The sequence below is a fragment of the Engraulis encrasicolus genome, chromosome 20 (assembly GCF_034702125.1).
Source record: "Engraulis encrasicolus isolate BLACKSEA-1 chromosome 20, IST_EnEncr_1.0, whole genome shotgun sequence".
NCBI lineage: Eukaryota > Metazoa > Chordata > Actinopteri > Clupeiformes > Engraulidae > Engraulis > Engraulis encrasicolus.
Window position 1 is genome coordinate 18,811,027 of NC_085876.1, and position 26,868 is coordinate 18,837,894.

The 26,868-nt window shown below is 41.4% G+C and overlaps 1 protein-coding gene across 1 annotated transcript in view; it reads left to right on the forward strand.

Annotated features, from left to right (window-relative positions):
- The window catches only part of LOC134436382 (collagen alpha-1(XI) chain-like), an 85,886-nt gene that overhangs the window by 50,037 nt on the left and 8,981 nt on the right, over window positions 1–26,868 (forward strand). The window contains exons 22-58 of the mRNA XM_063185568.1: window positions 430–483; window positions 599–643; window positions 1,110–1,163; window positions 2,353–2,397; window positions 2,525–2,578; window positions 4,596–4,640; window positions 7,435–7,488; window positions 7,866–7,910; window positions 8,277–8,330; window positions 8,792–8,899; window positions 9,211–9,264; window positions 9,349–9,402; window positions 9,896–9,940; window positions 10,437–10,490; window positions 11,605–11,649; window positions 12,535–12,588; window positions 12,683–12,736; window positions 13,226–13,279; window positions 17,431–17,628; window positions 17,887–17,940; window positions 18,086–18,193; window positions 18,491–18,598; window positions 18,807–18,860; window positions 18,976–19,029; window positions 19,398–19,505; window positions 19,849–19,902; window positions 20,694–20,747; window positions 21,109–21,162; window positions 21,464–21,517; window positions 21,635–21,742; window positions 21,843–21,896; window positions 22,766–22,819; window positions 23,959–24,012; window positions 24,303–24,356; window positions 24,725–24,832; window positions 25,575–25,628; window positions 25,942–26,103. Coding sequence (XP_063041638.1) covers window positions 430–483; window positions 599–643; window positions 1,110–1,163; window positions 2,353–2,397; window positions 2,525–2,578; window positions 4,596–4,640; window positions 7,435–7,488; window positions 7,866–7,910; window positions 8,277–8,330; window positions 8,792–8,899; window positions 9,211–9,264; window positions 9,349–9,402; window positions 9,896–9,940; window positions 10,437–10,490; window positions 11,605–11,649; window positions 12,535–12,588; window positions 12,683–12,736; window positions 13,226–13,279; window positions 17,431–17,628; window positions 17,887–17,940; window positions 18,086–18,193; window positions 18,491–18,598; window positions 18,807–18,860; window positions 18,976–19,029; window positions 19,398–19,505; window positions 19,849–19,902; window positions 20,694–20,747; window positions 21,109–21,162; window positions 21,464–21,517; window positions 21,635–21,742; window positions 21,843–21,896; window positions 22,766–22,819; window positions 23,959–24,012; window positions 24,303–24,356; window positions 24,725–24,832; window positions 25,575–25,628; window positions 25,942–26,103 — 2,520 coding nt within the window. The remainder of the gene's footprint in view (window positions 1–429; window positions 484–598; window positions 644–1,109; window positions 1,164–2,352; window positions 2,398–2,524; window positions 2,579–4,595; window positions 4,641–7,434; window positions 7,489–7,865; window positions 7,911–8,276; window positions 8,331–8,791; window positions 8,900–9,210; window positions 9,265–9,348; window positions 9,403–9,895; window positions 9,941–10,436; window positions 10,491–11,604; window positions 11,650–12,534; window positions 12,589–12,682; window positions 12,737–13,225; window positions 13,280–17,430; window positions 17,629–17,886; window positions 17,941–18,085; window positions 18,194–18,490; window positions 18,599–18,806; window positions 18,861–18,975; window positions 19,030–19,397; window positions 19,506–19,848; window positions 19,903–20,693; window positions 20,748–21,108; window positions 21,163–21,463; window positions 21,518–21,634; window positions 21,743–21,842; window positions 21,897–22,765; window positions 22,820–23,958; window positions 24,013–24,302; window positions 24,357–24,724; window positions 24,833–25,574; window positions 25,629–25,941; window positions 26,104–26,868) is intronic.

Genomic DNA, 26,868 nt, shown 5'->3' on the forward strand with positions numbered 1-26,868 from the left:
ATATTGATGTTGTTGATATACCCTGTACTGGCATCCCTTCATTTGCCCGTGTGCTAGTCTGTCTTACATTGATCGGGTTCCATATTGTATATGTTCAAGGATGTATGTGAATTGAGTGCATTGCCTCATTAAGTCCATTGCCTCATCTATGTATGTTGATCCTGCCTCTATTTCATTATAGTCTGTTCTGTTGTTTTCTATTCTATTCTGTTCTGTTCTGTTCTGTTCTGTTCTATTCTGTTCTATTCTATTCTATTCTATTCTATTCTGTTCTATTCTGTTCTATTCTATTCTATTCTATTCTATTCTATTCTGTTCTGTTCTGTTCTATTCTATTCTATTCTATTCTATTCTATTCTATATCTGATTGCCATTGTTGAGTCCATTGCCTCATCCATGTTGTTTGTTCCTCTGTATTCTGTACTCTAGGGACCCCGTGGTCTGCTGGGTCCTAAAGGTCCTACTGGCCTTCCTGGACCTCCTGTGAGTATTTAAGCCCTCTCCTCATCATACCGTTTATAAATATCATGAACTGTGAAAATGTACTGTATGTGCAGTGAAGGAAAACAGTGTGAATAACGCCAGTCTCGTTTCAAAGGGTGTACGCGGAAACGATGGTCCTCATGGTCCTAAAGGAAACTTGGTAAGTTGTTTTTTTCAACTTTTAAATTGTTTTTAAGGTAATAACAATATGCACAATTATGTGTAGAAATAAATAATGCCAGTGGTGTAGTCTAAGTAGAACGCAGGTATGCGCAGTATACCCACCTAAAAATTTCAGGGATTTTAGTATACCCACTTAAAATTGATTATTCCATTATTTAGAATAGCACAGATATACAGTATACCCACCTCAAAAAATGCTCAAATATACAGTATACCCACCACAAAAAAAGTAGACTACACCACTGGATAATGCCATACAAAAGCCATAAAATATTACTTATTTTACTGCTACGGATCAGCAGCATGTATGGCTCGCCATTTGTAATTAATCAGTAAAAAATGATGACGGATGTTGTGCTGGGGTCTATAACGTAGTGAGTTCAGGGCTATGTTTTTGTGTTTGGGCTACTGCTCATGACTTGTCTCGTTCCTGTTGTCTCCAGGGACCCCAGGGAGAGCCAGGCCCACCCGGGCAGCAGGGTCAACCAGGAACTCAGGTAAGAGGCCAGAGGTCAGAGGTGAAAGTTCAGTATCTGTATCCAGGAAGAAGGGAGATGAGATGACTGAATGATGGCGGGGATGACGGGAGATGACGGGGCGGCCGTGGCCTAGTGGTTAGAGAGTTGGTCTTTAAAATCAAGGGGTTGCCGGTTCGAATCCCCCCTGACCTCTCCCTACATCTCCATCCATGGCTGAAGTGCCATTGAGCAAGAGCAAGGCACCTAACCCCACATTGCTCCAGGGACCGTAACCAATACCCTGAAAAATAATAGTTGTAAGTCGCTTTGAATAAAATGAAAGCGTCAGCTAAGTGTAATATAATGTAATAATGTAATGTAATGATGGCTGAATGAGCCAATTCTACCGTCATCACAGCAGTTGCAGTGATTGCAATCTGGGCCTTGCTCTTGCCAGACACAGATGCATGGTGGCCATTATATCCAATCAAATGTTTGTTCTATTTCTGCTTGTGTACTATATGGTTCCCATACAACAAGAGTTCCCAGATCTTTAAGTCTTCCCTTCATCACTGACGGATTTAGAGTTGGCGATAATGCATGCTGTATACGTATGTACCCTGTCCAGAGTTTGGCTTTTGGAGCTATATGATTACGCTGGCTATACCCTTGGCTTTATTTTGGGCTACTAAATGACTAGGCTGCTGTGCTCTGGTATTTCTGTTTCGCTTTGAGCTCAAGGCACCTTTAAAAATGCCTTTGCTATAGGCCAATTCTATAAATAGAGGAAGTCCTGTAGACGTGAAGGCTTATTTACTTTGGTAGTCCAAAGGTTTTTTGAAGTTGCCAGATATAAGTAAAAAAGTACATACAGATGTTTTTTGACACAACACACTATGAATGCATACTACACAGTACATTAAGTTACTGAAAGAGCAGTATTCCACCAACAGTGAGTAAACAGATAGATAGCTCACAAAACAACTTCTATTGTTTTTCCTAAAAAATTGTGATGAAGAATATTGATGTTATAAACTAACATCAATAAATTTGATGTTATAAACTAACATCAATATATTAATTTGTGTTGCTCCCAAGATTCTCAAAGCGCAAGAAAATGAAACTACCCATTACTGCATCTCCCAACCATAACAGCACACGCACACACACAGTGACAAGTATATTATATGTCCGCGTTAATGTCTTTCACATTTTATGTCAATCACAGGGAATGTCAGGACCTCAGGGTGCTAATGGACCTCCAGGAGAGAAGGTAAACACACAAACAAAATAAATATAAACAAATAAACGTAAATATAAATAGAAAATACTAATTTTGCGTCGAGTGCTCATGAGAGATGACATGATGCTCATGTGCTCTCTCTCTCTCTCTCCTCCAGGGCCCCCGAGGAAAGCCTGGTCTGCCAGGCATGCCCGGTGCTGATGGACCTCCAGTAAGTACTGCCCACGTTATCAAAACTAGTGTTTCCCAACCAGGGGTACGTGTACCACTAGGGGTACACGAGCACACCTCAGGGGGTACGTGGAAAAATGTAATAATAACAAATATATGGCGTGTAGTCACATTGGGATAGAGGAACAGATATAGAGCAGGAGTGAGGGGGTAGCTATCTATATTTGTTTTGGCCTTTATTACGATAGTGCAGTGAAGAGTTGGACAGGAAGCTTGCGTGAGGAGAGAAAGACGGGAGAGGATCAGCGAGTTCCCTACCGTTAGTGCCACGGATCTTTATCTATGAACAAGAGTGACAACTCTGGTCAGTTTGGGCCTCAAGATGAAGAGAAAATAGTTTGTTGACGGTTATGGGCATGCCAAAAGCTGACAGACCCCTAGTAATTCCTGTCCACTTTATCTGCAGGCTGCGTTTCCAAAAAACTCTTAAGTAGTACTTAAGCCTAAGTAGTACTTAAGTATGAGGGGCCTATATATCATAAATAGGTCTCACATCATCACTAAAAGTTTATACATACACTATGTTGTCTCATGCACTTGGTGCAACCATGTTATTTGCATGTGCGAGAAAAAAATATTGTATGTGTACGTATAAAATGATTATATGCATAAAGTTTTAGTGATGTAGTATATTGCCTAGGTGGCCCCTCATACTTAAGTACTACTTAGGCTTAAGCACTACTTACAGGTTTTTGGGAAACTCAACCCTGAGCCTTACCCATGAAAAAAGTCCAAACACTGATCAGTTTGGACATTACGATGCAGAAAAAAGTAGTTTGCTGCTGGTAACAGGCATGGCAGAACCTTACAGACCACCATTAAGTGTTGGCCACTTTATGTAGCCTACATTTTATTCTTGAAATAAAGTCAAACATCATCAGCTCATTTTTTCCCAAAATGCCTTGCTGTACGGTACAGTCATGACAAATGCTGACGGACCCCCAGTAAGGACTGGCCACCTCATCTAAACTTCATCCATGAGTTCCAGTTTGGACCTCAAGATAAAGTGAAAATAGTTATCTGCCTTGCCACTAACTGGTATCCTACTGATTTTTGAAGGTGTCCTTTACAAGGCATTTTAAAGGACACACTTGCTATAAATGTAGGCCTACCCACGATGAAAAAGTTTTCCTAATGATCAATGCCTCAGTACATACTGTCAGAGAACAGATCATTTTGCTGCGTTTTACTTTAATGTCTTATTGGATGTTTTAATGTATCCTTCATCAAGCACTTGTCCAAATGGCCATGGCCCTAGAATGGGCTGTCTGTATACCCACCTTGAAAAAAAAACTTCTTATCACCTTCACTGGACCTCGAGATACAGAGAAAAGACCTTGAGATAAAGAAAAGTTTTGCTTCTAGTCCCAGTATCGCTTCTGTATCGTACTTTTTAATGCACTGGTATTATGAAGTACATGTACGTGTCCCAATTATGTTATGTTGAAATAATGGGTCAAATTCCCTAGCAGGTGAAACACAGGACAGGTATTAGCAGATAAGACTTAAAACATTCCATTTCTTATAATGACAAGTCAAGCCTGAAGAGAGCTGTATGGAGCTAGCCATGTGTGGACAACTGAAATGTATGCAGCCATTGTGCTGTGGATTGAAGAATTCGGCAATCTTACATGCGTTCATGTCATGCTGAAGAACAAAAAAATGTATGTGTTCCTTTCCTTGCTCTGTGGATTAAAGAATGTGCTGAACTTACATATACAGTACATTCGACCCCCACCACACCCATATACCCACTTTCGCCACTTTCACCTACACACACACACACGCACACACACACACACACACACACATGCAGGCACGCGCACACACGCATACGCACACACACACACACACCCTCTCACAAACACAAACACACACACACACACACACACACACACACACACACACACACACACACACACACACACACACACACACACACACACACACACACACACACACACACACATTGATCTACTCTCTTTCTACTCCCCCAGGGCCACCCAGGAAAGGAAGGGGCAGGTGGCACCAAAGGAAACATGGTGGGTATCAGATCAAACCCCGGCCGTCACTGATTATATATCATGTCAGAAGGGGAATAACAGAGGAAAAAAAACACGCTGCACTGCCTCAATAAAAAAAGAGAAATATATAGACCTTTTGTATTACTGACGAATAACTCAGGTGTAGTTATGAACGAAAGTGTGACTACAGTGACTACAGTGCACTTTCATTTATTCAGTATTAAAAAAGTAATGACTTTCAATCAGCGACAGAATGAATGGCCACCTCTTTAACGCATGATTGTTAACAGAAGTACAGAAGAACAGAAGTTTGTTAAACCGGTGAAAAAATGGGTATAATATATTATGAATGTTTCTAAATTCAGCTATTTGAGTCATCTATAATGGAGATTGTAGAACGACCAGTGGAAAGTCTTCGACATCATTGTGAAAAGTGTGATTTTATTTTACCTGTGATGGACAAACATTGAATGGAACTGAACTATGTTGTTATTTTACTATGTCGGGGGCAAGAGATTTCGAGTGAGAGACTTAAATATCTCAAGATGAGAGGTTAAACTTGCACACGCAATCACAAAAAGCTTGGCCAATTATATCACTGTGATACGATACAATCCAGTTAAGTCATTACAAGTACCTGACAAAACTGGACAATACATCTCACGTTCCAGTTCAGAACATTTGAATTGTGGATAGCTTTCAAATTATTCCAATAGAACTCACTGCTCATTAGTACATGCTGGGTGCTAAATAATTGACAGACAATTGTGAATAACATGTGAAGGCAAAATATAACACTAACAGCAACAACAAAAACAATTGTAACTAGAAATGCATTCTCACAGAAAATGCTGGAAGCGGGCTTGCCTTTTGGGGCAGAGATGAAACAAAGTACTATTGAGAAAACAAAGCTAAAAGAAATCTTGGAAAAACTCCATCCACCCAGTCAGAAGTTATGGGCCAAACAATTCAGCCATCTTGGATTCAGCCATCTTGAAAGTGTTGTAGCTCTGCGTTTTGGGGATATACTAAATGACATACATGGTATTTTAAGTTGGCTAAGGAACACTGCATATGATATAATTTTGAAAATCAACATGGCTTCGAGCGGGATTAGAACTCACAACCTCCATATCTGTAATCCAACCCCTTTGCCATTGTTATTAAATGACATACAATACATGATATTTGAAGTTGGCTAAGGAACACTGCATATGATATCATTTTGAAAATCAACATGGCTTCGACTGGGGTTCGAACCTCCAACCCCATATCCCTAATTCAGCACATTTGCCATTCATACTAAATGACATACATGGCATTTTAAGTTGACCAAGGAACACTGCATATGATATAATTTTGAAAGTCAACATGGCTTTGACTGGGATTCGAACCCCCAACCTCCATATCTGTAATCCAGCACATTTGCCATGCATACTAAATGACATACATGGCATTTTAAGTCGGCCAAGGAACACTGCATATGATGTAATTTTGAAAATCAACATGGCTTTGACTGGGTTTCGAACCCCCAACCTCAATATCTGTAATTCAGCACATTTGCCATCCATACTAAATGATATACATGGCATTTTAAGTCGGCCAAGGAACGCTGCATATGATATAATTTAGAAAATCAACATGGCTTCGGGTGGGTTTCGAACCCCCAACCTCCATATCTCTAATGCAGCGGCATGCATTACCACTAAGCCAAGCAGCTAATTGTCATGCATAGTCCAGCAAGACTATATTACATTGCATTGCAGAGCTGAACAATAGACTTCTAGAATGGTTGCTCGCACCTGCTCGTTAAGAATGGAATCTTGAGACAGTGACAGTTGAAATGGAATCCTTCACTGGCTGCACCTGTTGTGATTGACTGAAAGACAGTTAGTATTGAGCTCTAAACTGGGGAGAAAATGAGAATGAGTTTTTTGTCTTTACAACATCGTTGTAAAAAAAACTAAAAGGAGTTGGCACGTGTCCTTTTCACAGATCGGAGTCATGCTTGTGATCTCTCTAACAGTCTTTGAATGAAGTTTATAGGTTAAATTTTTCAGGCACAAATGGACCTCCGTGTGGGACATGCGCTGATCTCTTGAAAAATGCCCTTTTCGAAAGACTGGGATTCTCCATAGAGCCAGGCCTGTTTTTTTTTACAAACCTGCCATTTAAAAAGTATTGGGATTTGGGAGATGAAACTTTGACAATTTGGAGACATCCCATAGAGCTCGCTAACAACGCATCAACTAAACTTCTAGGTGAAAGTGTTGATGTTTTATGACCGAAAAAGCCTCCTACACTCTAATCTCTAGAGTGGCGGAACCTTGGTTCATGGAGGTTCCACCACTGTTTCCAATGGGGACCCAGGCTTTAACAAAATCGCCAAAAACGGGAAAACGACAAGAGACACGGAGAAGCCTATAACTATACGCGATCTCCAAGCCGAGCCGGTCGTTTTAGTGTTTGAACGGTGTCTCTATCTCGAAAGGCCTAGGAGGAGATCCATTTTCTATTTTACTGCTGCCCTGCACAAGACCAATAATGAAACAGGACTTAGAGATTACTATAAACGGGCCTTGCTCTGCAAGGGCCATGCTCTGCATGGTCCTTGCTCCGCAAGCCCGCTTAATAATAATAATAATGAAACAGGACTTAGAGATTACTATAAACGGGCCTTGCTCTCTAATAATAATAATGTGTGCTAATGTTCTTTGTATTGATTTCTAATATTGGTTTATTTACATAATTTTTTGTTTACTTTGTATTATTATTTACATTGTTTATTTGTCTTTCTAATATTGTCTTGTAGGGACCAAGCGGGCCTCAGGGTCCTATTGGTTACCCTGGCCCTCGTGGAATCAAGGTAAGTCAATAGTAATAAGTAATCAACAAAGCAAAGAATTATCTGTGTCAATAATGGCATTTTTATGTCAAGATATGGTAAAGGGTATCAGTATCAGAGATATTATATTGTCCCATAACACTGTGTTGTTGTAGAAGGACTATCCATGCCAAGATCACAATGATTTATCTTGATTAGCAGTTCATCAGTAATAAATGATGTGTACCGACTCTACATCTAATAACACTTTGTCCCAAACCAAGGATCTCTTTTATAACATCTGCATAGCTCATTGGCATTGTTTACCTAGTTTAGCAGTGTCCTACATGTAATACTCTGCCTGTAGTATATGTGGTAGTATGTCATTGACAAATGAAGTTCTCACTCCTACATCATAGGGTGAGCAAGGTATCCGTGGACTGAAGGGACACAAGGGGGAGAAGGTGAGTCAATATCAATGCATGATGACACTTTCAAAATGTGTTTTAAGAATTGAAAATATTGTATTGTTTTGAAGGAATTGTATTGAATCGTAAAAACAACTGCGTAGACTGCATTTTCGCAGGGAAAATGCTATTGTATGCTTGAGGCTCATGCACAAGTCGTTCGCCTTCTGTTTGCCCACGCAAGCTTACTAAATTATTCCCTACTGTTTATGAAAGCAAATATGGTGATACCTATCTGTAGTATGTGCTACATTTCTTTTTTATCCTCTCTGATTTTATAGGATATATAATTTGCTGTGGTTTCCGCATACAGTTAGCCTTTAAGTTTGACTGTATGTTAATGACATCACTCTGTGATTATAGGGTGAAGATGGCTTCCCAGGAATCAAAGGAGACTTTGGAGTCAAAGGAGAGAGAGTAAGTGTCATTTTTTTCTTAAGTACTGTACATGACGAAACAATATTCCCAGGTATTGTCCGATGTCTCAAACAGCTTTCTGATGGATAAATGGAATGACAAACCAATTGGCATAGCACTGTATACGTAGATTCCCTTGTCATTGCACGCAAATAACAATTATCTGTGAACAGCATTCATAAAATGTATGATTCACTAACTTAGTGTTTCTCAACGGAGGCGCTACCGCTCCCAGGGGGCGTTGGGGAGCCCTAGGGGGGTGTTGAGAGGGATACAGCTGAGTGGGGGCGGTGCTTAGTTGCCATTGGGGGGCATTAGTCTATTTAACTTTTGAATACTAAGGGGGCATTGTCATGCTTATGATGAGGTCAATGGGGCGTTGGAATGCTTGTGATGAGGCCAAGGGGGCGTTTGTTCAAAAAACAAAATGCACTTAATGGTGCATCATTCTGTATTGGTAGGGAGAGCTGGGAGTTCCTGGACCGAGGGGAGAGGACGGTTCTGAGGGGCCAAAGGGTCGTGTCGGACCCCCTGGCGAGATCGGCCCACTTGGTCTGGTTGGAGAGAAGGTATGTAGATCAAGAAAAATAATCCTACATATCTAGATTCTTCTGCTTTTTGTGTGTGTTTGTATTGTGCAGTAATGTTTGTTGGGTTCCTGAACAATACTGGGGTGTGTTTCTCGAAAGTGTAGTTGTTAGCTTGCTAGCAACTTAGATAGTTGTCAATGGGAAATTCCATTGCAACCAAAAAAGTCGCTAACCTAGTTAGCAACTACGCTTTCCAGAAATGCACCCCTGTTCTGCATCGACAACACATTAATTGTCTGTTCTGTTAACTGTAATGTAACATCGTTGATTTATCGCTGTGATAATTGTAGGGTAAACTTGGTGTTCCTGGTCTGCCTGGATATCCTGGAAGACAAGGAATCAAGGTAAGTTACCAATAAACTACAACTTACTTACGGAGAAGACAGCAAGTGTTCATTTGCATAACTTTGTATGTTATATATCCACAGGGATCTCTCGGTTTCCCAGGATTCCCTGGTACCAACGGCGAGAAAGGAGGAAGGGTAAGTCGCAAGTGAAATTGGAAAGACAAATGTGGAACTCAAAATGAAAATAGAATTCGGCGTAGAATGCTGCAGAAGTACCAACTAAACAGAGTGCCATGAAGTGCTGTTTGCCTTAGATACATACAAATGCTGAGACAAACATCTCCTGAGATATGCCTTTGTCTGAAACTATATTTACTGTATACTCAGCCTTCTCTGAGGCACATGTCACTGTAACAATAGGATAAGTTTGGAGGAGTAGTGTACAGCGTTTTGAGTTGGTAGTGCGAAGGTGGTCTTTGGTAAAAAATTGAAAGCAGTAGAGTTGAAGTATCCAAGGCACTCTTCCCAAAAAAGTTAAAATAGCTTTATTAAATGGCTAAATCATAACAGAAAAGTTAAAAATGCCAACATGTTTCGGCCAAGGTGTGGCCTTCATCAGGGCAGAGTCAATAGGGGAAGCGTCACTGGCACATGTCACTGTATTCATGTTTTTTTTTGTTTTCTGTAGGGCATCATTGGAAAGGCTGGACCTAGAGGACAGAGAGGACCAACTGTAAGTCATTTACTGTACTTAAATGCACATTTTTTTTTACATTAAAACACAATGAATAATTATTTAATTGATGATGAAATGTATGAATATTGTCAAAATTATGAAGTTAAATTTAATTTACGTCCATCGAGCTGCTGAATACTGTAGGTGTCACATTTCTCTAGATGTTCTCTAGACGTGTAAATAATCTAAATAAGTCTGCAGGAATTTGTTCAGAGGTCCAGAGGTCTGTTAGCTCCTTTAATCAATTAACAATTGAATCAATTATGGATTGATTAACTGTTTAACTGATAACTTAATTGATTGTTTAATTGTGTGATTGATTGATCGATTGATTCATTGATTCATTGATTTGTTCAATCAATCAATCCAATCGTACAAGTTATGTAATGTAAATCAATCAATCAATCAAGCAAGCAATTAAGCAATCAACTAAGCAATCAATCGATCAGTTTCAAGTGGCTCATGTTATGTGTCATTGTCACGTCTCCTCCAGGGACCCAGAGGCCAGAGAGGTCCCCGTGGCTCAACTGGAAAGCTTGGCGCTAAGGTGAGTGGCATTAGATTGTCAATCATGCACCAAAAAGGCTTTATTGATACACACAAGCTCACGTGAGCTACTATAGGATTTTCACAAGGACCAAGAAAGGCTTCATTGATACACCTGAGCTTAGGTCAGCTATAGATAGGTTTCACATTTACAAACATTTGTGCTGTGAGGAGGGACCAAGATGCTAAGCATCCAACCACGTGAGCGCATTTTTTGAGTGACAGCAGTTTTCAACAATCAGGGGTGGAATAGGGACCCCTCTTCCCAAACTTGAGATTAGGTCAGCTATACCTGTCTTAATTGTTTTTCCACACCTGAGCTTAGGTCAGCTATAACTGTCTTAATTGATTTTTAGAAGGACTAAGAAAGGCTTCATTGATACACCTGAGCTTAGGTCAGTGAAACCTGTCTGACATATAATTGTGTCCACACCTGAGCTCAGGTCAGCTATACCAGAGAAATTAGAACCAGGGAGAAGATTCAGTCTGATTGGTTCCCATTGTAGCCAGTTAGCTTTGCATGCATACTGCAGTTCCTATTGAGTGTCCACTAGTTGGCGAGCGTTGGTAAGTCCTTCATGTGGGAAAATGTATGGAATGGAAAAGGGAGCCCATATGCTAAATACATTGCTACTGCAATTTCCAGTCACAAATCTCATCAACAAAATATTCCTGGTAAGCATTATGGCTGGTGCTTAATAAGGCTGTATTGTCAAATGTTTCAGGTGTTTAGTTTTTCAGCACAGATTTCGACCTGTACTCGCTAGCATCCCGCTAATGTTTATGGGTTTGGCCTGAATAAATTGAGCTTTGTATATCCAGTATAACCAGTATATAATAATCTAGTGGCACAAAATGATCGAAACGATACTCAAATGAGGTCTTATTATTTATAGCTTCGAATTGAATGTTAATATTTCAGGGCAAAAAATTATTTAAAAAATCACAAAAATTATAATACTGTAGTAGAAAACTCCATTGACACCCATTCATTTTGCACTTAGGTTGGGATTAGGGTTTGCCAGTTGTGGCTAGTAGCTAGTTCCGTGAGTGAACACCCCCTGGCTATACCTGTCAGCTATACCTGTCTTTAATTGATGTTTCCATTTTTGCAGGGATCGTCAGGAAGTGATGGGCCTCCCGGACCTCTAGGAGAGAGGGTGAGTGATCAGACGCCTGTCAATTACACCTGTCAATCACACCTGTCAATCATTGAGGACACCTGTTACCAGACTTGATGCCTGCACACGATACCTGTTACAAGACAACTGTTCCCAGACATGATGGGTGGATTCCAAATGGAAAGCAGTGGCTCAATGACTCCCTCCCTACATAAATAGGTGTCTGATCAGATATGAATTCCGTCGTGAAGTTATCTGATGAGGCGGTCGTTCCGAATGGCACTAACGAGAGTGCTTCCCTGCGCATTTGATGTTACACCGATTCTATGGCGGGTTCTATTCTATGGGGTTTATTACGTTAGCGCTTAGCTTACATAGGCTAGGTGAGTGGTGAAAGGCCGCCAGACGACAGAATCGTAAAATAGGCTTTTTTAAGCGACATCATATTTAGATACTACAATGTTGATTTGTCGCTTCGGCTCTCAATAATTAATTACACGGGTGTCAGAATAAAGAGCATTATAAGGTGGTAGCTTGGATGGCAGCCATGTTTGTTTTCAGGTTCCCCGTTGAGAGGGAGGTGGTGCACAGCATTTTGGGTAGCAGGCAGCACCAAGTCAGCATCTGATGTTGCCCTCAAATATCCCTGTTACGCCCACAAATTCAGTCAACTGTCAAAGGAGGAAATAAAACAATTTTTCGTTTGGATTTAGACTTGATGACTCGATGTCCAGTTAGCTCATTGGAAGGACAGCGACTTTCCCCGTTTGGAATCCACCTGATGTCTGATAGAAGACGCCTGATATTTGATACCAGACACAATACTTTAAGCCTTTAATTGAAGCCTTTAATTATTCATCAGACATTACGAAACATTATATAAAACATCATTGTTTTTAATTGCTATTATGTCATTGTTCTTAGGGACTTCCTGGACCTCAAGGAGCAAACGGATTCCCTGGGCCAAAGGGACCTCCCGTAAGTGATAATATATTGCATGAATGCAGTTTGTCCAGTTGAATAAGTATGCTGTCGTGTTTTGACATGTATTTCTTCCCTCAAACTATCAAAGGGACCACCAGGGAAAGATGGACTGCCCGGACACCCTGGACAGAGAGGCGAAGTGGTAAGTCCAACAGCACTAACCCACTGTAATTAGCAGGACCATATTCATACAGTATGCTTAATGTATAAGGGTCAGGGATGTTTCAGCTCAGCGGTATCGCATGTCAGGGTGGCGCAAAGACAGCCAGTGGCACTATTGTATGTTTTTTTTTTTTTAGTGGACTATCTAAGAAGCATATTCATTGCAGCATATCAACCACCAATGAGTAATTAATTTATGTGCATTAGATGCCGTTGCGCCACCTGACATCTGAGCCAAATAAAAAATCTTTGACCCATATAGAGACCTAAAATCTGTTGGAGCCAAAGTATTTGTCTATGTGAACGAACTGCGCCTGGGCTACACATCTCATATCTTACACCTGAATAGTACTTGACCATCATGTTATCTTATTATTGACTTGTCGAAATCTTGATAAGAGAGCATACTCAATGATAATAAGTATGCAATAATATGATTGTTGAACTAGCTGATTGTTTTTCCTCATAGGGATTCCAAGGCAAGACTGGGCCTCCCGGTCCCCCTGGAGTTGTTGGGCCTCAGGTAAGGCTTTTTGTCACGTTTATTACCATGATCCAGCATGTTTTAGGGTGTTTAAGGTTTTTAGGATCTAACAATATTGGTTAGGAATTGGCCATCAATTGTACAGTAGGTACTTGCTAGTTTTAGCACGAATAGAATTCATATTCAAATGACAAAAGTCAAACTAATACTCCAGACTCCATTTTCTGGTGGTCCTGTTGTTAAAATCAGCACCTGAGTGAGGGAACTACGCTCACAAGATGAAAATGCTCGAAGCCAAATGTTACAAACCAACAGCTCTAGTGTTCATATAGCTTAATACTGACACCTTAAAGTTGACAGTTAATGTGAGAAAAAAGTCCAGGTAATGACCACGGGGTCTGTTTCACCTACCATGTAACTTTAAAGAGCTTTGTTGCTAAATGACTTATATCCATTTTGGAACATTTTGGGAATTTGACATTTTTGAATTGGGCATTGCATTGCATTACAAAATGCGTTTTAGGTTTTATATGTTCTCAAAATATTTGACTAGCAAGAATTCACATATAGATGAAATGACTTTTGAACAGTCATTTCCAATAATAAAATGCAAAAGTAAAAAAAATGGCGTAAACATTTTGCAAAGAAACCCCTCATTTGTTTTAAAGGTTTAATTGGAATTGTATTATGTTTTATCACGTTGCACTTTCCACCCTTCTATAAAACCTGCTGTCCTAAGCATGGACATAATCATTTTGATTGATTAAAAAAAAGAAAAACTCACAGATATAATGTAACAATATTGTCATCAAACAGAAGAACATGCTGAAATAGTTATTCAGAACTGCAAACAACAAGTTTAGAACAAGCTACCCCCTGTCACCACCGTCAGATTGGAGTCACCAAAGTCACCATCATCAGAGGGAGTTTAACATATTTTTGATGTGTTTTAAATTAATAGGCTTACAGTATGTGAACATGTGAGCAATGCTCCATGGAAATCTACCAGTCATAGAAATCATTCATTGATATACTGTACGTTAGATGTTGTGTGGACTACCTCAGACCAAGTGACTCCCTTTATCGAGACCAGGCAGAGAGAGAGAGAGAGAGAGAGAGAGAGAGAGAGAGAGAGAGAGAGAGAGAGAGAGAGAGAGAGAGAAAGAGAGAGAGACTTTATTAATCCCCAAGGTGGAAATTGAGTGCCACCTGGTCATACACACAACACATAATAGGAAGACAGGACAAATACATAATAAATAAGAGCTAAGAAAAGAAAAAAAAACAGTCCATCATAAAAACACACAAAGAATCTCAACAACATTATAAAACCATTAAAAGGTCACTCAGCAGCTGTTGTTAAAAATTATGATAGCTGCAGGAATAAAAGATCTTCTAAACCTTTCGGTGGAGCATCTAGGTAGGAGGAGCCTTTGACTTCTGCCACTTTTTGTGATCAAGCTGAACAATGGGTGGTCGTCCATGCTCAGTACACTTTTCATCTTCCTCAATGTCCTCTCCGCTAAAATCTGCTCCACCGAATTAAAACATACACCCGTGGTGGACCCCGCTTTCCTGATGAGCTTATTCAGCCTGTTCCTGTCCTCAAGTGACATCCCTCCACCCCAGCACACAACAGCATAGAATAAAACACTTGCCACAATCCCATGATAAAATGTGTTTAAAGTAAGCCTCCCCAAGTCAAAGGACCTCAATTTCCTTAAAATGAAAAGTCTTGACTGGGCCTTCTTAGAAATCACCCTTCTGTTTTCCCTCCAGTCCAGTTTGTTGTCTAGGTGGACACCTAGGTGTTTGTAGGAGGGAACAGCTTCTACTGGATGACCTTAGGCATCTTAGTTCACTGGGAACTCTGCTGGTATGAACATCAATAGGCGACAGGGTGTTACACAAAATAATCTTGTAGGTGGCGGTACAATGACATCTTTTCCATTTTTTTGCTGACAGTGTGAAAAAACATTGGCAATATATGCCAAGATGGCTGCACCCAAGGCTTCCAAAACCAAATGGTTGAACGTGATATCTAATGATCTACATCTACAGATATCTTTGGCTGCAATACTTACTTTTCTGCACAGTTAATCTTTAAACCAAATCCTACCCTTGGGTGTTAATTGATGATCTCCCTTCTCAATGCCAGAATAAAAAAGTCCTCTCATCAGGATCTCAATAATGATGCCATTGTTTAAAGGTGTCATGACTACAAAGTTTTTTCTGAGCTGCTAGTCTGGTCAAGCTGCTGCATCCTGGGACTTCCCAGGTGGCGGGGTCATCAGATGTTGCTGTATGCCACTGACTACTCAAAGCTGGATCAGAATCACACCTTGACTCTGAGGAAGACGTAACAATGAACGAAGAGAAGACACCTGAGCAGCTCAGATGGGATGCTTTTCTTTTTAATTCAAGTGCACAACATCTTAGGGACTAATGTTTCGATGGAAAACCATTTTCATCAGAGTCCATGAGTACTGAGGAGAGAGAAGAGACCAGATGTACAGACCAGATGTAAAAACAGAAGTGCGTGGAACCCCTTTTGTGTTGAAGACGTAACAGTGTTGAAACGTTGGCACTGCTCCTAATAAAGTCTTGGCACTGCTCCTGATAAAGCAGAAAAAGACTTTCCACATCTGAAGATGCTCCGGTGACTTTCTTCCCATCTTGAACTTAGTCCTCACTTGTGACGCACCAGTTTGTGAAGTGCAGACTGCCCTCTGCTGTTACGTCACTGCCCACACGATCAGATTGGATCACAATTCGGAAGGTAGCTATTGGATTCGATTCTATGCGAACCGATCCGATTCAATTCTACAATGCATTGCAATGCATTACATTTCTACTGAAAGCAAAGCAAATGTTTAATCAGTCATGATGAGGCAATACAAGTAGTCAGATACTGAGCAACAGTTTATTGGCTGTTTTCTGTATCAGTCTGTATCAGTCTTGCAATGTTTTGAAGTGCTTTTATTTAATTTAACATTCATTTGCTCCCGAAATATACATGGAAGTAATTGAAACTGCCGGATCGATTCTGGAAATTGCCGGATCAATTCTGGATCGGCCATGCCCCGCATTGGATTGCATCGCCGAATCGATCATTGTTGACACCACTACTAACTGAGCAAGCAGTCGGGCCAATGGCAATCAATGCATCAATGCATTCTCGACTTGAACCTGCCTCAACCATGCCGTTAGAAATGCTTTATGTTCATGATGGAGTGACCATCACTGGAGTTGTGGGTATGGACTGACAGTCACGCCAACAAGCCTAGCTCTTTGGTTTAGTGGTCATAGCCCCAGTTTGGCAATCCAGAAGGTCCAACTCTACTTCCATTCCCTACGAATGGTGTCAGAAGTGGGATGCCTAAATCAGAAGCGTACCCATTATATGTGAGCCATTATGCCATGTTAGGATGGCTATCCCCAGTGCAAGGAACCCCAGTGATGGTTGAGGCACAGATGATGGGGCACACTGGAGAAGCATGAGTGAGGGACACCATGAGTGTGTGAAGCGTACAGGTGAGGGGGAAGGCAGTGTGATGGAAAGACCATCACTAGAGTTGTGGATGTGTGCTGACTGTCTTGCCATCAAGCCTGGCTCTTTGATGTAGCAGGACACACCGACATTGTCACTTTTTTCTTTTCTTCTTTTTGATATGTACGGGAAGTATGGATGGGCCCAGGTTACATGTAGGTCATTGTGGTCAAAAATGGTACTACAATGCAATAATATTAACCATGTAATTGTAAAACATGATGCACTCTCTCGTGGTAGGAATATCAAGAAAACATACAAAACATGAACAGATCTGGTAGGCTGTACATTACAATTGAAGTGCAATTATTGTGAGTTTGCTGTTATTATCAATCATATTAAAATAAATGTGAACACTTGTGAAATATCCTCAAGTTAATGAATTTATTTAACGAGTCAGCCGATATTGAAACAGATTCCGCAGTCTGTGGATTAAAAACCACACTTACAAAATCTGGACGGATCTGAATGATCTAAATCTGAATGATCTTTGTCTACTAGATGATTCTTTGATATTTTCTCGATATCTGCCAACTAGTTGGGTTGGGTTAACTTCAAGATATCTTGGGACAGACGTCTTACATACAGCAGCTACTTCAGCTATTTGTTGAGCTGTTGTCTTTATTTCTCATCATCACAGGGTCCTGCAGGCGAGACCGGCCCATTGGGTGAGCGCGGACACTCCGGCCCCCCTGGACCTCCAGGAGAGCAGGGATTGGCTGGCCCCTCTGGGAAGGAGGGAACCAAGGGAGACCCCGGTCCCCCTGGCGGACCTGGAAAAGACGGACCCCCGGGACTGAGAGGATTCCCCGGAGAGAGAGGACTTCCAGGAACCCCTGTAAGTCGGCCGTCTACCTGTAGAATAGCTTTGAAACTTGCTAATGCTTGCTAGGTGCTAACATTGTGTAAATTTGTGATGCTATCCCAGCCACACTTTTGTGTTATGAGATCAGATTCGGTCATTTATTGACCAGATACCTGTAACACATCAGAATAAATATTGGATAATTTTTAGCCTACATCATTGGACAGTTTCAGATATTTTGACTTTAAAAGTGTTATCATTGGTCTCATCAAGCTTGTTGTTCTTTTGTAGGGAGGCCCTGGACTCAAAGGAAGTGAAGGCCCAGCTGGTCCTCCTGGCCCTGCCGTAAGTCTTTCAGAAGCTCAATCAACAAATTGATACTATAATGGTTTATGACTGGAATTTATTTGAAGTTCTTGTGTATAATCCCAGTGCTCATGGGCACAAATGAGTGGTACTCACATTACCAACTGTACATGCGCTACTGTAGGGATCTTCAGGCGAGAGGGGCTCAGCTGGCGGTGCAGGCCCCATCGGACCCCCAGGAAGACCTGGACCTCAGGGACCACCAGGAACTGCTGGAGAGAAGGGAGTGCCCGTAAGTTGGTGTTTTTGCGCAAAATTAGTCAGCATTGTTTGTTCATGCTTTGTCTGCACTATGGTACAGTTACTTAGCTGTCGACATCATTTCCTATATGCTCCACAGAACAGCTCTGCTTCTTACAAGCGTATTCTTTTGTATACATTGGAAGTACCACTATTTCAAAATCTACTTGGTCAACTACTTAACAGCACAAATAATTGCTGAATGTGCTTGTTGCTATTGTCATTCCAGTACAATGTGATCCCGTCTTCACGCTTATCTGGTACCATCTTCTTTCCCTTCCCCTGACAGGGAGAGAAAGGACCAATGGGGCCAGCTGGTCGTGATGGACTGCAAGGCGCAGTGGGTCTCCCCGGCCCCGCAGGACCACCAGGAGTTACCGGAGAGGACGGAGACAAGGCTAGTGATTCAAGAGTCAAGATTCAAGAATCAAGATTCAAGAACTTATTACTCTCAAAGAGAATCATTGTTATTGATAATAGTGACCCCAATAACTCTGCTGATGCTGTTAACATGATGGACTTGAAAGACCCTTTGTGGTTCAAGACAGATTGATGTTTTTTGAGTTCTTTTGGTGGTTTCATGACACTTCCTGTTTTCCAAACAGGGAGAAGTTGGAGAGCATGGTCAGAAGGGCGCTAAGGGAGGCAAGGGAGAACATGTAAGTAACCCCAGCCTTGGCTTTGGGTTTTTTAAACTCTCTCAAGTCTTGTGAAATCAGTCTTCCCTGTTGTTTCTTATTTGTAATCATCTGTTTTGTTTTGTTTATTCTACAGGGTCCTCCTGGTCCACCAGGATCAATTGGTCCAGTTGGCCAGCCCGGTGCCGCTGTACGTATGACCCAAATCAACAACTTAGTGCCTTCTATGATTGCTTGGAACGTTCATATTTTCTGTAACCTTGAATGTAGTGGGTAACAATGGCTGAATATTACAGTATATTTATTTCCCAAACTGCTTCAGCTGAGGAATGTTAATGTGAACCCTTTGAGAATAGTGAGGACATTGATACCCAAGTTCTCTCAAAATGACATGTGGTACAAGTCAATTACTGTTTCTGTACATTGTACTGTATTGTATTTTTATGTTATTGTATTGTAATGTATTGTACTGTATCATATTGTGTTGTATTGTATTTTTATGTTATTGTATTGTAATGTATTGTACTGTATCATATTGTGTTGTATTGTATTGTATAGGGAGCAGATGGGGAGACTGGAGCGCGGGGTCAACAGGGTATCTTTGGATCCAAGGGAGACGAAGGAACAAGAGGATTCCCAGGGCCTCCAGGTCCCATCGGTCTTCAGGTACAGAAGGTTCCGGAAAAAACTGGCTCGATCACCATGCAATGCGGTGTGGGAAGCCGTGGTCTAGTGGTTAAGGAGATGGACTTTAGATCAGACGTTTGTGGGTTTGAATCCCACCCTTCCACTCCCTATGTTACTCCATGGCTGAGGTGCCCATGAGCAAGACACCTAACCCCACACTGCTCCAGGAACTGTAACCAATACCCTGTACTTAATAATAACTGTAAGTTGCAATTGTATCAACTGTAAGTGTAATGTAGTGTAATGCGATGCATGTCTGTGACTATTCAGGAAAGTTGCAGGTCTGCATTCAGAGCTGTACTAATGCGTTCTTCGGTTTTAGGGATTGCCCGGCGTTTCAGGAGAGAAGGGAGAGACGGGAGACGTTGGCCCAATGGTGAGTCGCCACTTGTGATTCATAACCATGTGAAGGTACAGCAAATCATAACCAGAGTCCTCCTACTGTATATGTGCATCACAAGGATCTCATATTGGCAACAATACAGTGCTATTCAGCCCCTGTTTCTTGATAGCGTTGTTGCTAACTAGTTAGCAACTTAGTAAATTGCATTGCGACCAAGTAAGTTGTTAACTTTGTTAGCAACGGCACTGTCAGAAAAAAATGACCCCAGACTAGCAACAATGGCTATTGATTGACCATCAGGTGGCAGTTATAAAGTGATATGAATGGTGAATGTCATCAATACATGAATGAATAAATGAATGAATGAAGGAAGGAAGGGAGGGAGGAAGGATATGAATGAGTGAATGTCATCAGTGTTGTGCCTTGGTTTGTCTGAAAATGTCTGAGTGTACGTGTCTTATGTTTAGTATCTCAATGTCCAATGGTGTTTGATGACTTCGTGTCTGTCTTGTATTGTTATATGTTGACTATGCCAAGTTATGATGGTTGTGAGAGTGAATTTCCCTTGGGGACAATACATGCTATCTATCTATCTATCTATCTATCTATCTATCTATCTATCTATCTATCTATCTATCTATCTATCTATCTATCTATCTATCTATCTGTCTATCTGTCTATCTGTCTATCTGTCTATCTATCTATCTATCTATCTATCTATCTATCTATCTATCTATCTATCTATCGATCTATCGATCTATCGATCTATCGATCGATCGAGCTGGTCTCGACTAACTTTACTCTTCCTTGCGTTTCCTTCCCAGGGACCTCCTGGTCCTCCAGGACCCCGTGGCCCTGCTGGTCCCAACGGTGCTGATGTAAGTCTGTTTCTCCATCTCTTATCATCCAGTTATCGTCATGGCGAAAGCACTCTAGTCCATTGTTTTGGCTAACGTAGAGTGCCGTTGGCTCTGGTTGGTTGCAGTCAAGTTGTAGCTAACTAGGTTTCAGTCAAGACTAGATCTATTTGTAGTCACATCTTACTACACAGTTTGAATAGATATTGTTATCATAGCGTGGAGCTGGTTTCAGGATAGGCATGTTGCAGAATGTTTGCGCATCTTTAGATGAAGCCTTGTTGGATGTTGGATATTCTGTGTACAATGATGAGCTGTGAATGACCAATTGGATGCCGTCATTAAAAATGTGATCAATAATATTTTTGCTTGTCTTCATTAGGGTCCTCAAGGTCCTCCAGGAGGTATCGGAAACCCAGGTCCTGCAGGAGAGAAGGTACAGTATTTGTATTATTTAATTTGAATTGCAGTAACTGTTAAATTACAGTAATTCTTCCAGCTGTTTCAGATCATGCTGGCCTGTCTAACCATGGGCGTCATTTAAGGCGTTGATGGTGGCGACATGTCCATACTGTACCACTTTTGAGATCAATATAGCTTGTCCTCACACTTTTTCATAAATACATGTGTATGATGCAGCAAATAGCATACACGGACAATTTTCCATTGTAATGGCCTCATCACTTTCCAAGCCAAACTTACACCTTAGTGGCTAACAACATATCTTCCTCTGACAGGGAGAGCCTGGCGAGTCCGGTCCACCTGGAATTGGAGGCGAACCAGGAAAGAAGGTACCGTAACAATCACACTGCTCTCATTACATTAAACCTACACCTACAGCGAACTTACATACATCCATTTGGTGTTGGACTATGACTTTGACTGACAGCCGAATTGTCCAATGACAGGGGCCTCGTGGAGAGCGCGGTGAGAAGGGCGAGTCGGGACAACCCGGAACGGCTGGACCCTCTGGCGGAAGAGGACCCACGGGAGACGACGGACCTAAAGGCAACCCTGTGAGTAGACAACGGCACGTCTGTCAATCACTGCCTGCAACTACCCAATCAGAAGACACGGTTTGAGATATGACGTGTGAAATGTGTGTGTTGTTTACAGGGCCCTGTTGGTTTCCCTGGCGATCCTGGTCCCCCTGGTGAGCTTGGACCAAGAGTAAGTGAACACCTGTCGTTTCATCTCGTCACTCGTCATTTCCCATTAGACATTGTAGCCCCATAATGCATGCCGTTCCACCAGTGGAACACTGTACTAGTCATTAAAAAGTTAACTACCATAGTACTACATTACAATGACAACACAGGGCCTTTAGTCATGCACTAAGACTTGGTCATTGCCATTCTGGTAACAGCAAATTTATAATGCTGTGTCTTAACGGGTTGAAATGATTGCCATATGCCAAATGACAATGTCAGTCATTGCTTTGCTGTACTCTGTACGCTGTAAGTGATGGTCACCACACCTGAAGCAGACAGTCTCCTACTGTATTTATAAGTCATAGCCTATTCAGCCACACTAAGTAGCTTTTAGATGGTTCACAGATGTAATTCCACTGTGGGCCTTCACTGTCTGAACAGCAGAGACTCATCAGCAGACAAGCCAACTTGCACTACAGAATATTGCCAATTGGCAGACTTGTTATATGTAGAGTCAATAAGTAACAAGTAATAACCATCTTAACCCATTTTAGCCTAAGGAACCTGCAAAAAACACCTGCTAGACGTCTAAGCCATTTTTTGAGAAATCTGCCCCCAGCCAATCCCCCAACCAATAAATACCTAAATATCTCAGCCTCTGAAGCACATGAAATTGCCTTTAAAAGCTAGGATCCCCCCCTTCTTGCATCAGAATGTGTTTATTCAGCTCTAACATAACCAAATTTTAAATGAAAAAATCTCAAATCTCATGAGCCTGAATGCTGCGCCTATGCAGCTCTGGGCACCTAGGTCAATACATCATATACTCAGCATCCAGCATCAATGGGTTAACCATCTTATTAATTTGCATTTATGTGTGTGTTATAGGGAGCCGATGGAGCAAAGGGAGAGAGAGGAGAGGACGGCGAACAAGGAGAAGCTGTGAGTAACTACTGTAACATCACACTGATTTTTTTTTTTCATTTCAAAAATCTTTGTCAAAACTACACTTTTCCTTTTGTGAGTTGCCATGGTTACCTTTGCAGTACGTTCAGAGGCAGACAGCCTGAGCTGTTGGGCAAGTCAGGGGTGCATTTCTTGAAAGCGTAGTTGCTAACTATGTTAGCTACTGTGTTGGTTGCAATGCAATTCCCATTGGCAACTGCAGAGGTTGCTAACTGCTACGCTTTCCAGAAATGCACCCCTGAACAACAGTATTGCCATTGATTGTCTAAGGTCCCCTAGTATCCAGGGGTAGAACTGGCCCATTTCTGCTCTCGTAATAAGCTGAGCATTATCAGGGTTGGTACACGGTATTACACTGGTATTACGTGATATTGAATATTGTTACACTGGTTATTACACTGTACCGAATGTGGTAGATCCACTGTAATAGTGAACCATTGAAATAAAGTGATACCCAAAATTAGTGTGTGAAGTACAGCCATGCTGCTTTTCTTTTCATGACTTCACCCCTGATGTGACAATACTGTATGTCCTATTTTGTAGCCCCTTAATGCGCGCCGTACCTCCAGTGGCACGCTGTAATAGTCATTGAAATGTAACTACCATAGCACTACAATACTATTACACGACACAGGCCCTTTAGTAATGCACCACGACTTGGTCATTACCATACTGGTAACAACAAATTTATAAAGCCATGTGTTAAGGGGTTTTTAAATCCTTTTGTTTTGTCACTGTTGGTGGCGGCTGATTTATTTGACACTGCACTGTTTGGACCTGTCAACGCTCTTTTGAATATCAATTTCTAATTTGCCTAAATGACAATATGGATGGCGTCCACCACTGTGTAATGGACACAACAATGCTACACCAAAGTATGCAGGTGCAGAGATCATTTGAATAATAATTAAAAGTTAAGGGCAGCCTTCCTATTGTATGTTTTCAGTGTGTCAGTGTATTCTTGCACTTACTTCCAAAGTTGAAGAAACTGAACCAAGGCTGTTTCGTAATGTTCGTAATGAAATGAACACCATTTTGCATTCATTCAATTAGTATGTAATAACTGTTTTTTTCTATGAATCTTTCTATTTCGCCTTATATATATGTATGTATAGGGCTCTCCCGGACCTTCTGGCGAGAATGGACCACCCGGACCTCCTGGAAAGAGGGTATGTATGTGTAATATATGTACTAATATTACATGAAATATACAATGTCCTAATATCATTTTTGGATAAATGTGTTAATGTTGGCCCTACCGTGGCTCTAACGGTAGGGCACTCGACTGTTACGCGGCTGACTCGGGTTTTGACCCTTCCCTGTCTCTCTCTCCAAGTCATTTCCTGTCGCCTTCACTGTACTGTTCCTCATAATAGAGGCGAAGGACCCATTTTTTTTCAAAAAATATTTTTATTTTTTAAAACTGCTAATGTTGTGCCTGGTCTTGTGTAATGGACAGGGTCCCGCCGGAACAAGAGGACCTGAGGGCCGTCAGGGAGAGAAGGGTGCCAAGGTACGTAGCCATGCACTGCACTAGAAATCATCCTTCCCTGAAGATGTGTAAGAAATAGGCTTTCTATGTGTAGGAAATGTCCATAAATGAAATATAAAATGGTCCTAATGTTTCAGCACTCATTAAGAATATGTGTTGAAGCAAAAAAAAAAAAATCACTGACATTAGAACAGACACTATTTCCCTGTCAATTAAATTAACAAAAACTTAATGAACAAATCATTTACTGTTTTATCTTTTGACCCACATCACAATTATTTGGAATTTGATTGCAGTACCAGTGTTGGCCACAGGGCTACATTAGTTCGCCTCTAAAGGAGACACGCCGATTTATGTGGTGCTCTTTTTGATTTTTATTTCTCCTACAGGGTGACAACGGAGCAAAGGGACCACCAGGAAAGACAGGGGCAGTGGGACCTCAGGGTCAGCCAGGAAAACCAGGAACAGAGGGACTGAGGGGACTTCCTGGATCAGTGGTATGCTATTAACCAACTTGATTGTTCATACTACATACTCTGCACTCCACAACTGACTCATTGTGTATTACTGAGCATGTGTTCTTCATGACTTGAATATTACTGTCCTCTCCTCTGTACCTTCCAACACTTTGAATGTCGCTCTCTATGTCCCCTTTTTGTAAGGTGCTTTGGATAAAAGTATCTAGTAATGTAATGTCATTTAGTATTAGGCCCTCTTTCAGTCATTCGCATCTCTTCCTTCGCAGACACAGCCTGGGCCTTCTCAGCAGGCCCACTAGACTATATTATATGCACTGCTCTCTCCTATGCCAAAAAGACACTATTTCGGCAGGTTAAAATAAGCATCTGGTTCAAAATAGTTCAGTGTGAACAGACCCTCCTGAGTGTTTTGAGCAGTTCAGCAGGAAATAGTTGAATGAAACAACTGTGGTGAGATTATAATGCGTTCTTCACCCTAAGACCGACTGTCTGTCTAGCACTCTTTTCCCTGTCAAAGAAGGTTTCAAGACACACCGCATGGGTTTGACAGAATACAGCCATCCGGTCCAACTGAATGATATTCATTGATATTCATAGCAGCACCCTTGACAAAAAGCACTATTGACAGGGAGCTAAATATAAAACTTGAGGGACGTTCTCTGTAGTGACTAGTTGGCTTTTATTTTCTTTATCCCTGATATAACATTCTTGTTGATTCTGAGTACAAGATTTGTTTTGTTTTGTTTTTTTTAAATCCCAGGGTGAACAAGGCTCTCCAGGACCTTCCGGGCAGCAAGGACCTCCTGGACCTCTGGTATGAAGTTATAAATATCATATTTAGATAGATGCTGATTTTAATGATGGAAAAAAAATCTTACGATCTGTCAGTCATGTACAGACATCAGGTAGAGAAACCTGATTAGTAAAGTGATTGCACTGCCACATATTTTTTAGCACTTACTAGAGGTAAGGAATTTATTTACCTGATCTTTTTGGCTAGAGTTGTACTGCTAAGTGTTAATTAGCCAATCCGTTGAACTGTTCATCTGTCGGGGCATTTGCCGTCTGAATGGAAATGTAGCTGTGTGAAAATGGATTTATTTACCAGTGTCATCTCTCTTTCCCAGGGTCCTCCAGGTTTGGCTGGCCTTCGCGGAGATCCCGGTGCCAAGGGAGAGAAGGGCCACTCGGGTATGATCGGTCTGATCGGACCCCCCGGTGAGCAGGGAGAGAAGGGAGACAGGGGACTGTCCGGACCGGCCGGAACCTCTGGACCCAAGGGAGAGACTGTGAGTCACGGATCTTTTTGACCCCCCCCAAAGATTAAGGTGGAGGGGTGAAAACACCCTAGTAATAATTAAAATTATGAATGTCTTCTATCTACCTGTGTACTCTAGTGTTTCTCAGCAGGGGCGCTACAGGGGGGCGTTGAGAAGGATGCAGTTGAGAGGGGGAAGTGCCTAGTAGTCATTGGGGGCATTAGTCCATATTTTTTTTCAGTAAGGGGGGTGTTGTCAACCTTATCATGAGGTCAAGGGGGCTTTGGGAGGCTTAGGATGAGGTCAAGGGGGCGTTTGTTCAAAAAAGGTTGAGAACCACTTGTGTACACACTTCAGTCATTACAACAAGATTCTACAATTTTTTTGACCCTCCAATGTTGATCTGAAGTTGGCGCCTTTGCTGACCACTGATATCTTGTAAAATTGTAAAAAAAAAAAAAAGAAAGAAAGAGAGAAAGTGAAAGATTCCCAGCTGGGTCTTAGTGCTGGCTGTCATCATTGAAGTTGCCTCTGAAGTTGCTGTGTTAAACATCAAAGGTTTCAAGTTGTTTTGTCGTTGATACTGACATTACAACACACCAGTGCTTTTAAAATCTGTAATTGTACCAATTACTATACCGTAAGTCCATTTCTTGTATAGCATGCCTTTGCTACAAAGACTTAATAACCATCTAATGATCCATTGTTCCTTGGAGTCATGTGTTGCGTCGGGCAGCCGTGGCCTAATGGTTAGAGAGTTGGTCTTTCAATCTAGGGGTTGAAGGTTCGAATCCC